An 11,991-nucleotide genomic window follows, 5' to 3' on the forward strand; every position below is an offset into this window, starting at 1 on the left:
ATAGGCACTTACAGTTCCACGCACTCACACACACACAAAAGGAATATATAAACAGGATTACATTTGTGCTGTGCATTTGATGTCAAAGTCTCAGAATTCCTTGTGAAACCTGCCCCCTCCCCAATTACAGATACCTAACTGAAATAAGATTTTATTTCACGAAGGTTAGAACAGAGGCACAAGCCAGCATACCATATAAATCTTGATTTAGGGCACTTTAATAAGTTGTTCTCTGACCCTAGAGACAGGCTGTGGTCTACTGAGTTTATGATTTCTTAGCAATTTCTTAAATCTACAAGTTACCTTGCTGCTATTCATAGAGATGCTGTTGATAAAGTAGCCACCATTTCCAAAATGTACTTTCCAAACCCATTCACATCCTGACAGGATGGCTTGTACAACCATGGGGAAAAAAAAATAAATCCCCATATTCAGACATACAGGTGGAAAATACCTTTTGAAAATATGATTTTTATAGTTAAGAAAGGGTAAAAAAAATTATGATGGTAAAGACAGACAGACGTATTTTAGATATAAGTGTTTAGCTCACTTTTCTCAAAATTACTGGCAGTATGAGCAGAAGATTAATGCTGTGCAGCCCCAGGCAACGCCTACCAAGGGTCTGGGGGGACCCTCAGCGCCACCAGGAGCTGGTACCACGGTGCCACCGCACAGCGACCGGATCTCAGCCCTCTCCTCCCCGAGAGCCCCCAGGGGAGCTGCCCGGGACTGCAAGCAGAGCCAGACTAAAGCAGGCTCCAAACTGTAATTTGGATGGTACCGGTTCAAATGCAAAACTTGAAACAAGGATATTCCTTGTCCCACCGTCTCGCCAAGCACCGCAGCCGTCAGGGTTTGAACCAACCACTGGAAAAACCCAGAACTGAAGGAAGGCCGCAAGCATTCCTCGACACTGAAAATCTCAAGGACAAGCTGTGGCCTAAGCTAATAAAATGAAATTAAAAAGACAACAGAAACTTTGCTGGGTGTGCACCCACCACCCAGGATTGCTGGACATGCGACAGTGCTGGATCCTGGGGTGGGGATCTGGATTGCTTTGACTCTCTTTCTCTTTTTCTTTCCTTTCTTATAGATTTACAAGAGACCCCGTTGCTTATTATCCTTTCCCAGGTTGAAATTATTGTCTACCACCTGTAAAACACTTTAACAGGTCGTTTGGTGTCGTTTCACCTTCACTGAACCCAAGGGGAATGACAGAACCGTTGGGACTCTCGGGGCTTCCAGCCCAGGTGGTGCCAACCAACCCCTGGAAGACCCCCGACGCGCGGGTGGGAAACGAATCGAGGCGCTACCTACTTCGCCAGCTGCTTCTCGGCGTCGGCGCAGAGCTCCAGGAGGCCCATCAGCACGGCCGAGACGTCCATGTAGGGCTCCCAGACGGTGAAGCCGCGGCCGATGAGGTCGATGGCGGTTCTGCGGATGGTGCTGTGCGCGGGCAGCTTGGGGCTGGGCGGCTGCAGCAGCAGGAACGTCAGCGCCTTGCCTGCCGTGCAGAGGGGAGACAAGGGCACGGTGAGAGCCGCAGAGCCTGGCGACACCCGCCAAGGGAGCCTGCTCCTGCGTCGCCACGCTGAGGGCTCGCTCACCGGAATTACACCGGGTCACAAACGCGCAGCCCGGGAGCAACGCTGCCACCCCCCGTCGCTGCCAACGAGGATTTGAAATCGTTCTCGGGAGCAACGACGGGCAGTTTGTGGCTGGAACGCATCAGGCTCCACGGCACAGTGAGCTGAGGCAAGCAGGCCCACGCCAATATTGCCAGTGTCGAGCCTTAACCATGGATTTTCACTATGAGGATGATGATGATGATGGAAGCAGCGCCCTCAGGTTTGGGGGCAGCCACACCACTGCCCCGCTGCTGAGCGCGGGCGGGTGGAAGTCGCCACCTCTGAAGGACTCAGTATTTGGTGGTTAAGGTCAGTTAGAGATGTGAGCTCAAACATTTCCCTCTTGTGGGTGATGGAACTGAATTCTGGGTCGTTTCTGTTCCATTTGCGTGTCCTGGCCACGCAGACATTTCTGTTAAAGTGCCTCTGCATCAACACCGTCCCCTCAGGTCCCCCCCTGAAAACAAACATGGGCCAGCAACGATCCCCCTCCTTAGTGCAAGCAGCACTAATTCCAGGATCTGGAATTACAAGACAAGCGAATCTCCCAAATTAAATATTCAAATTCATTTTCAAATGACTCTCGTGATGGCAGCAGAGGACGCTGGCTGGGGCTGGGGGCTCTGCCCTGACAGGTACCCGCCCCATGGCCTCCCCTCCCGGGGGCCACACACCGAACTCAGGCACTCGCTGCCTCACCTCACAGACCTGTGTCCATCCTCATCAACTCCCCTCCCTCCTCCCCACAACGCCTTTATTTTTTTTGATTCTTCTTCTTCTCCTTTTAAAGAGAAAGACAGCTTAAGGGGGTCAGGGGAAGAGAGAGAAATGACGTCCTGAACAACTTCCGCACACCCGAATTCTGATCCAGGTTCTGCATATTGAGGAAACTTGATGAATAATTGCATTTACTAGACTGCTTTTTTATCGAAATAATTACATATATATAAATGCGTAGGAGGGCCAAAACAAGCAGCGCTTCCAGATCAAGATAATTTATCATTATCTCTACATAATTATTTGTCACCTCTAAATAACGTTCATTTAGCTTGCTATTGTGCTATGGATGACCTATTGATTTTAACAGGTTTTGCTTTAGTTTTCAGAACTGTCCTCCCTGAGTTGCTTGATTTGTTTATTAAATCCACCGCCTGTGGTTTTAAGCACTCCGAAAAGCCAGCAGCAGAGAGGCTCTTTAACCCCTTCACACCACGCCCTCATACATGTGCAAAAACAACCCCTGAAAGCTCCTCCCTGAAGCGCCGGGCAGGCCGCGAAGCTCTAGTTTGTGCGAATTTTGTGTCTCAAATATAAGCAGCTTATTAAAAAGCGTCACTACTCAAACGTTACTACAATGACACAGGCCCTTCTCAGAGAGATCCTCCCAGCACTGCTCCTGCTGACACCTACCTTGTGTAAATTGAGCCGGAGAAAAAGATGAACTAAACAAAAGTCATTCTGCTGCCCGTTTCTCAGCCTGGACATCTTTGTTTAAGCTTTGACTTGGCTTAAACGAATGAATTAATATTGACAAAAACATCAACTAAGCTAATGAGTTGTTAGTTAAGGCAATAAACATGTCACATTAGAGTCAGCGCAGTAAAGAGGTAATTAGCCCTGGAAAAGCTCTGCGGACGGGGGCTGCGGAGATCCTTCGCTCGGCACCTTTGAGCTCACGACGCGGAGCGGGACAGGGAGCAGCAGCACCTTCCAGCAAACTTACCCACGCGTGCCGCCCACAAACGGGCCAGAGAGTATCTACTAAAGGTATCTTAGTGAAAGCTGGGCCCAACACGGTGACGTGACAGCAGAGCCTGCCAAACCAGGAGGCAGCTGGTGACCGAGCGCCAGTGCTGCTCTTGCGTCCCGCTCCGTTCAGCGCATGCTCAAATTGCTGTAAGCAGGGCGTGTTGTCTTTCTTGCTGGAAATCTAGATAATTTTTTGCTTAGAGAGTATGATGTTAAAAAATTTGCTCTGGTAAAAACTACGTTTTGATAATTTATACATAACCTCAGGTTTGAAAAAGCCAGTGAGAAACACCCTGACAAAAGATTAAAAATTAGGGTACAACTTACCAGGCAGAACGACTTCAAGCAGTAACTTAGCTCAGGAAATGACATTCCTATATAAATTTGTATTAAAATATAATTTGGTTCCAGCTGGTTTACGCCACGTTGGTACAGGTATGCCACAGCATACGGAAATAGGAAGAGCAGTGGTGGTGAGGCAGAGCGCAGGGAGTTTGTCCCCGACCACCTCGTGAGCACAAGAGCCATCAGGAACACCCAAACCAGGCTGGATTTTGCTCAGCCAGGGGAGAAAAATAAAGATTTTTTTTTTAAGATTTTCAACATTTAGGATAGAGCGAGCCCATCTGCCAGTTCTCAAAGTACTTCTGTCCCTCCCGACGGGAAGCACGGCAGGCGAGGGCAGGCGGGTGCCCCACGAAGAGCTGGATGCAGCAAAGGGGGGCCCCCTCCAAAACCTGCCGAGCTCCTCCGGTTCTTCCCTCGGCGGCGGAGTCTATGCTCCTTATGTCATTTCTACTAATGACAGCGTGGTAACAATACTAAAGCTTATCAGTTATTTTCAACATACAGCCCCTGGATTTCTAAAACGTCTTTCCTTGCTGAACCTCAAGAGCTTTAACCATATTACATCAGTCAGCATTGTTAGCCCCATTTTGCCGATAGATTTAAGAAAATTAAATAATTTTCTCAGGAAAATCAATAGCACAGGCATGAACGAGACACTGATAACTCTGATTCCCATTCTCATAATTTGCCACGAGATCAAGTTCCAGCTAAATAAAAATGATGGACTCCCAAGTATATGATTTAACCCGCTTTGCATCTTTTTCTGACTTTATGAAAAGAAAAAGTGAAGAATCATAGCTCTCATTTTTTTTTTTCAGTCTCCCCTTTTTCCCCACGTCCACGGGCATAATGTTTTTCTACAAGAGATCAGCCCAAACCGTGACCCTTTCTGGATGATTTTTTCCTGATTCGATGTATCCCTGTGCAAAATGTCCACAGAGATATGAATTTGGATAGCTGGGTTAGGAATCCACATCCCTTAATCCCTTCCTACTCCTAGTGCAGTGAATTTTTGTTACGTCTGTTCTCTCATCTTTCAGACGGGTATTAAATCGAGGGATAGTTTTAGGCTTAAATTTAAAATGAACTGGTCATATTGTTCAAAGATATTTTTTCTAAAGACCTAATGATGGAAAGATTTGGGTTTTTTTTTTCAATAACACCCAATGTCATATTTTCTAATTTTTACAGAATTCATTTTCAGCTTTTTTTTTTTTTTTCCTTTAACGTAACGCTGACAAATTTTTTCAACTGTACTTTGCTAGGATAGACTTGCTTTTTGCTGATGACCTCTTCGAGTCGTTTAAGTACCATTCCTGCAACAGGTGCAATGCCTGCAACTTCTGAAGTAATTTCAGAATTGACAAGAATAAGCAGTTTTTTTTCTGGAGGGCCAAGGGCCAGCCCCCTCCCTTACAAATACTCAAGTAGTAATCAAGTGTTGAAAAATACTAGAGAAAGGTAGCCCCTGCTTATTTTGTCAGTAAATTTAAATTATTTGAGGCTCCCGTTAGCTGAAAAAAAGAGCAAGAGTTGGGATTAGCAAAAATATACACTTAAGATGACATTTATGGCTTGCTGTAAGTCCTTTTTCTCATTTATACTGAAGAGGTGAACGTTTGTAAACGTACAACTGCTAGAAGCCGGGTAACTGGAACGGGGCAGAGGAGCTTGAGCGGCCACACTGGGGCCTCCCAGCCCTTCCCGAGGGAGCAAAGTTTGTCCTGAAATTTTTAACAACCTCTTGGGGTTTTGAAAGTCAAAGGCTGCCTAGATAAATGTGGTTCTGCAGCACATCTGGACAGTTAAGACTTCAGTGTTTAACAACAAAAGATTAAAAAAAAATAAATAGGGTTTTTTGGCCTCACATCTGACCAGAAGTGTCCGCCATCCACTTTGAAAACTTAAAACCATCAGAAATGTTATTTGATCTTAAGAGGAACTTTTTCTCCATGTTACTTATCTATGCAAATTTTGGAAATTGAACAGTGGTTTAAGGGGTCGGAAGGACCAACCCCAGCATTTCTATTAAACCGAGTAATATATATTGCTTTTCAGGTTAAGAGTATCCATCAGCGGGGCCAGACAAACGCTGCCCCTAAGCTGTTTTACAATTCCGTAAGCCTTTGCATAATTTGCTAGGGAGGGAGACAAAGGAAAAAGAAGAAAATGTTTGTAATAGCTGGTCTCCCAGCCTTTTCTGGCTAACTCTGGCCTAGTTAAACTGACCTAACAATGCCATTTTTCTTCCTCTCAAAATCTGCAGTGGGGGAATCAAATGTGAAAGCAAGATCAATTCTGTTCCAAGACAGTAAATGAGTTTTAGATCAGACTTGTTTCAATTTACGGAGAGAACGCAACTATGCTGGCTTAAATGTATTCTTCCTCTAACTATGAAATTATATTACAGTGCTATGGAAAGAGTAAACTACCATTATTTTAATCCAAAATTTGTTTATAATCTAGCAGGAAGGAGAAAGCCAATATGACTCGGGTCATAACTGTGCATTAAACTTTGTATTTTTATTCCTGTTAATTGCATAATTCCATTAAACCACGTTATTTATTTTAATCTAAATTATATCATGTTTTCTAAATAAAGCTATTTCCATAAAAATGACCATCAGTTTCATAGGAAGTAGCTGGTTTTTCTCCAGTCACAGTGCTGACCAAACTAGTTGTGAATCTCAGAAGTTTTCTCCTGTTACACAGAACTGCAAGCAAATTTTTTCGGAGCAGTTTGGACAGACCTACGGGACGGTGGGAGATGCACAAACATCAACGCAATGAGTCGAGTCAAAGCAACGACTTGAGGGAGGTCACGGTTTGACCCCCTCTCCCTAGCACTGGTGGCTGAAGCATAAACGTGCCCGTACCAACAACGGTGGGTGGTTTATTCTTGAGGGCTGCAAAGCCACGTGAGCCACACGAAAACCTCTGGGCAGTCGGGCTCTCTGCAGTTGCTCCTTTCTGGCCAGGCCCTGTCACCCCGCAGGAGCCCGTCCCCTCCGCTGGCAGCACACCTACAGCTGGGGCTCCGCTGCAGCCCACGGCATCGGCGTCAGGCTCCCCACCGGGCAACCCTGTAACTCACTGAATCAGATTTCTCTCTGAATAAAAGGAAACCCGAGCGAAGGGGCGTTACTGGAGCAAGGGGTGATGTTTGCATGTACTTGAGTAGTTCTGAAAACAAAGCCAAAGCTCTCCAAAGGCCAGGACGCCGGGTAAAACCAGCTCCTTCTCTTTTTGGCTACTGCTGCACATTTTGCATCACAACCCGTTCAAGCCATAGGCTGAAACAAAGACTCTGGCAATAACATCTCTTCTGCGGAACCGGTAACTACAGCAACGGGGAGATGCCCACAGAAGCAGCGATTAGTTTCCAACCCGCAGATCCCATCCAGCATCCCCGGGCTCAGCCCCGTGCCGGCGCTGCCGGATTGTTTCCCAGGCAGCAGCTAGCTGTGTTAGACACCTTGAAACTGTACTCACAGACAACGTGCTGTTGTCTTCACGCTGCGGGGCACGGAAGGACTAGCTGAAGGGCGGCTGAAGGAGTTGGGTCTCTCACCCCCAGAGAAGAGAAGGCTCCAGGGAGCTCATCACAGCGCTCCCGTGCAAAGAGGACAGAGGGTCTCTCCTCACAAGGAGCCACGTGGAGAAGACAAGGGGCAACGGGTACAAGCTGCAGTGTGAAAGGTTTCATATTGACATAAGAAAGAGGGTGTTTTGTGGTTGGTTTGTTTTTTTTTTCCCAATGAGAACAATCAATTACTGGAACAACCTCCTCAGGCACATGGTGAGTCCCCATTGCTGGAGGCTTTCAAGATGCAATTAGAGAGGGTGCAAGATAATCTCATCTCAGCTCCCTTCCCCACAAAGGGGCCAGATGATCCTTCGAGGTCCCTTCCAACCTGGGCCGAGTTCTGATTCTGTAATTTTTACTGCTGTTCTCCACAGCAATTTATTCCAACCAGCTGCAGACCATCGTCTCAGAGACCATCCCCAATAAGATACTCAAGTCATACACGTTGGAGTTATCTGCTCCTATGTGATATTTCACAAAGCTGAAAGCAAATGCTCATGTAACAAAGAAATTCAAAGTTAACAAGGGATGTGTATATTTAAACAAGGTTTGTTTTGGTTTGGGGGTTTCTGTTTGAGTTTTTGTTTGTTTGTTTGGGTTTTTTACATTGTAAGTGCTAAGTGCAGCTGTTGCACAAGGATGCAACTCTGTTGCTATATGGAAAGAGTACATTTACGATGAAAAGTTGGAGAATAACAAACAGTGTATGTAAAATAAAACACTTCAAAACGTGTAGTCGCACACGTGCACACATACACATGAAGACAGGACGTGCCGTTGTGGCTTAGATGAAGAACTGCTCGTGCAACCTTGTCACCGTCACCACTGATCCAGCCCCCATCAAAACCGTTCCCAAAGAGGACTGGGAACAGCCCCAAAGGCCCGGGCACCCGCTCCCTGGCCGGCGGCGGGCCGGAGAACACGTGTCTTACTCAGCAAATCCCACCTGCTTCCCAGTGAAGGCAAGAGCTCCCAGCAAAGGCTGCTAACTAGAAACAAGGTCAGGAGAAACACCAGAACAGTCAGGAGAAATCATTTCCAATCATTATAATCCTAAGCATTAATCGAGCCCTCCACTGCATATCCAAATGCTGGCTAGCTGCCTCAAAAGCAATACTCTGCCCATTGTTTCTGTATGTTTTCTCCCACATTTCTCCTTCCCAAGATGAACAAGTCCAATGTCTCACAGGCCTTTTCCTGGGTTTGCCATTGCTCTTACCACATGTATCTGCACAATGGTAAAACCTCAATTCCTATCCTGTTCTTGTCAGGTCAGGATGCTTGGCATCTACAACCCTAACGGAGGAATAATGTTAATTTGTATGATGAATTAAATTAGTTTCTGAGTTCCTCTTCATCTCCCTCATCCCAAAGGCAAGCACAGGCTGATTTATTGACTCACCACAGCTTCTGAAGCAGCAGTTCATAAAAAAGTTATCCTGAAGTGTTCTTTTTAAACATGCAAACTATCGACTGACAATGTTTGGTCACTATTTTCTTAGACACAGGCACGGCACAGCAAAAAGCCTACGCAGCTTTGGTTTTCCCCATTTGAAAATTTCCCATTTGGTGTTCCCATCTTCTGGCCCGATCTCAATGTTCTGTGGCCAGAAAATAACTAGTGTCATTATGAACCATGGCTGTAAAATAAAAATTACCTAGCACAGCAAAGAGGTGAGCATCCCTGCTTCCCATGCCCTGGCACCAAAGCTCTACCTTCCTTCTCTGACAGTACACTTCAAAAAAACAAAAAACAAAAAACCCACAAAAAGTAAAATAGCTGCATAAACAAGGAAGTGAATGTACATTTTTCTGAATTTCTCATGGAAACGCAAAAATTGCTATAACAGAAACTGCTTCTGAACGTTCAGGTACTCACGGGCAGGGAGTGCTGACAAAGCCAAGCCCTTTGGGAGACAGGGGGGCACCATCTGCTCCTGCCCTGCAACGCTGAGCAACCCCGCAGAGCTGCTCAGTGCTGAGAAACACCCGCTGCCGTGCTGCCATCGTCCCACAAACCCCGCTTCTAGGGACTGAGCACGCAAATACACTCGCAAACACGGAAATAAACCCCTTCTAATTAATCACGGTACATCCCGCCAGCCTGCTGCTACATCTGCTCGGGCAGGTATTCTCCTCTCGAGCTTCCCATACACATGTTTCCCTCAGGACGTTAACGCACACAGCTGTAAGCTCCCAAGAGCTTAAAATTGGCAATGACACCTCTCACGACCACAGTTTTTGGCAGCGTTACACCTGGAAAGAACGTTTCCCAGAAAGAGTGGTCAGAGAGTGGAATGGCTGTTGGAATCGCCAACAGCCACCGGGCCGGTGCTCTCTGGCCCTTTCCACTGGACACCAGGAGGATCCCTACACCTCTCCAACCACCCATTTTCACAAGGACTGCAGAAAACTCAAATCACTGACCCTGGTGGCACGGACAGTGTTTCGTTTTCAAAGCGTACAAGGGGGTGGCACGCTCAGCCCAGCAGCAAAACCAAACACATTTTTTTTCCCTTGGGAAATGACTAACGTGTGCGTCTCCTCTGATACTCTTTGTTCAAACAGATGTCCGAGTTACCCTCGCATACTCCTACAAGAAAAGCTTCTGTTCCTTATCTGTGAAATGGGAATAACCTGGGGATTGCCAGGAAGCTGCAGCCCGCGATGGGGTGTGACACACAGAAAGGCCGAGCTGGGATCTGTGAGCTCGGTGTTCCCCAGCCAGGCAGCTGGGCTCCTCCCTGCCCACACGCACCGGCGCGGGCTCAGCTCTGCCCCGGACACCTTCCCAACGTCCCACCCTTGGGTTTCACCTCGCCTCGCCCCCGCCAACGAAGCTTCGTCCCGCCGCGCTGCTGCCCCACGAGCAGCCCGGAAAAGCCACGCTGGGTTGGTTTCTTTCAAATTAGAGGAAAAGGTGAGCGTTCTCTGGGGGAAGTGGTCGCGTTTTACCCAGTATTTCACACGAGAGCCTGTGCTCCATCGCCCGGAAAGAGAAAGCAGAGAAACCAGGACCACGGACACACGCGGCTGCGGCCGTCGCCAGGACACTTCCCGGCAGGTCTGACACCCTCGTGGGGAACGACCCGGGGCTGGTCTGAGCAGCCTGCAGGGCTCTGGAAAGCTGATGTTGGAGGAAAAAAAAGACAGTATCTTGAATTTTTATTATTCCCCCAAACGGGGTATCAGTCTCAAGGCTGAGCCTTTGCTTCGAGGCGGACAGATCAGTAGAAAACACAACTGACAGGGACTGTGGTGCTGACGCTTCCTCACAGTCCAACACAAGGACTGTTGTAGTTCACTATGATTCGACCCATTACAATAGCCAGAATATTACACATGCAAGAAATAAAACATTAAAAAAAAAATATATTCAAATCACTCATCCCCTACAGGATCTGGGGGGAAAGGTGAATATAATTTTTAAGATTTGATTCATTTGCTAAAGCCAAAAACCAGATTTAAATTAGGGCATAATATCTGCCACAAAGATTGACCGTTTTCTGCCATACAGATTGACTATTTTTTCTAAATATTATCTCTGAGGCCAAGATATAGATTTTCATAAACCACCATTTTTCCTTCCCCGTGGTGCTGCTTGGTGTCGTGGAGAGGAGTCTCACTCCAGCATCTCTGTCGGGCTGCAGAGACTTCTGGGCGGGAAAGGTGCAAAACTCATTCTGTGTTTTCCTAGTCATTAACTAGGAACTATCTAATTAAACTGCGATTCATTTTCCTAGAAAGTATGTGGATAACGAGTTTCATAATGATGATGTTTTATTTTCCTGTTTTAATGAAGTGCAGGGCAAGTGCTGCCTCTGTAGTCCCATGCTAACGTCTTTTGGAGGTCCCTAAAATAAGAGGATGTGGAACCCTTGATTAGAGTCTGGGCGGTGCAGAGCGCTCGCCACGCTGCTCGGAAGCTCCTGGTGATGCGGAGATCTCCTCTGTCTTCCCCAGTCTTCCAGGGACACGCTCCTCGAGCGAACTTGGGCTCGTTTATGCTTCGCTTCCAGCAGGCTGTGGAGCCTAACGCTGCCTGATCCTCCATGGAAAAGAAGTCAGATCATTTCCATCAACAGCGCCTTGTCTGTGCCCTTCTCACAGCTCTGCCCTGGGCCCGTCGCTGGGGGCTGAGACGTTCAGACCCATCTTTGATCCTCACCGGTTCTTTCCTCTGGTGTCTTCGTTTATCCGTTGGCATGTTGGTTTTGTTCCGTTAGGCGCAGCAGAGATACAAACCCCAGCTTTGAAGGCCTGTTAATCCTAACGTCAGGAACGCTGCACAGCCGTTTGCTGACCGAGAGGCTGAAATTCAATCTCTAATGTAGATGAAGCTTGACACGCAAAATCCTGAAAATTTAGTTCAGTGCTGTAAAGCAGTATCTGAAATGGGTGAGGAGCCAGAGGAAGATTGGAAATAAAGGCTAGTTGGAGGAAAAAAATATAGGAGAGACTGGATTATACTTTGGGTTAGTGATGATATTAGCAGTAAACTTGATCTTCTTCATCACGTTTTACGCAGAGCTCTTCCTCACTGTAAAAATTTGATGCCAGTATTGCTCCCTGGCAGTAGAAGAGTGTTGGTGCTCCCCGGGCCGGGGTTTGCTGGTGGCCCTGTGTGAGCCTGGTCTCCGGCACAGCACTTGTACCGCAGCAACGGGCCCCCGGGGGGGG

General features: G+C 47.2%; 1 protein-coding gene across 3 annotated transcripts in view; it reads right to left on the reverse strand.

Annotated features, from left to right (window-relative positions):
- Positions 1-11,991, reverse strand: part of WDR7 (WD repeat domain 7) — a 116,570-nt gene that overhangs the window by 38,798 nt on the left and 65,781 nt on the right. For all 3 annotated transcript variants that reach the window (XM_026865343.1, XM_026865342.1, XM_026865341.1), the window contains one exon: positions 1,318-1,504. In XM_026865343.1, the coding sequence (XP_026721144.1) occupies positions 1,318-1,504 (187 nt within the window). The remainder of the gene's footprint in view (positions 1-1,317; positions 1,505-11,991) is intronic.

Source organism: Athene cunicularia (genome assembly GCF_003259725.1).
Source record: "Athene cunicularia isolate RWA chromosome Z unlocalized genomic scaffold, athCun1 chrZ_part1, whole genome shotgun sequence".
Classification (NCBI taxonomy): domain Eukaryota; kingdom Metazoa; phylum Chordata; class Aves; order Strigiformes; family Strigidae; genus Athene; species Athene cunicularia.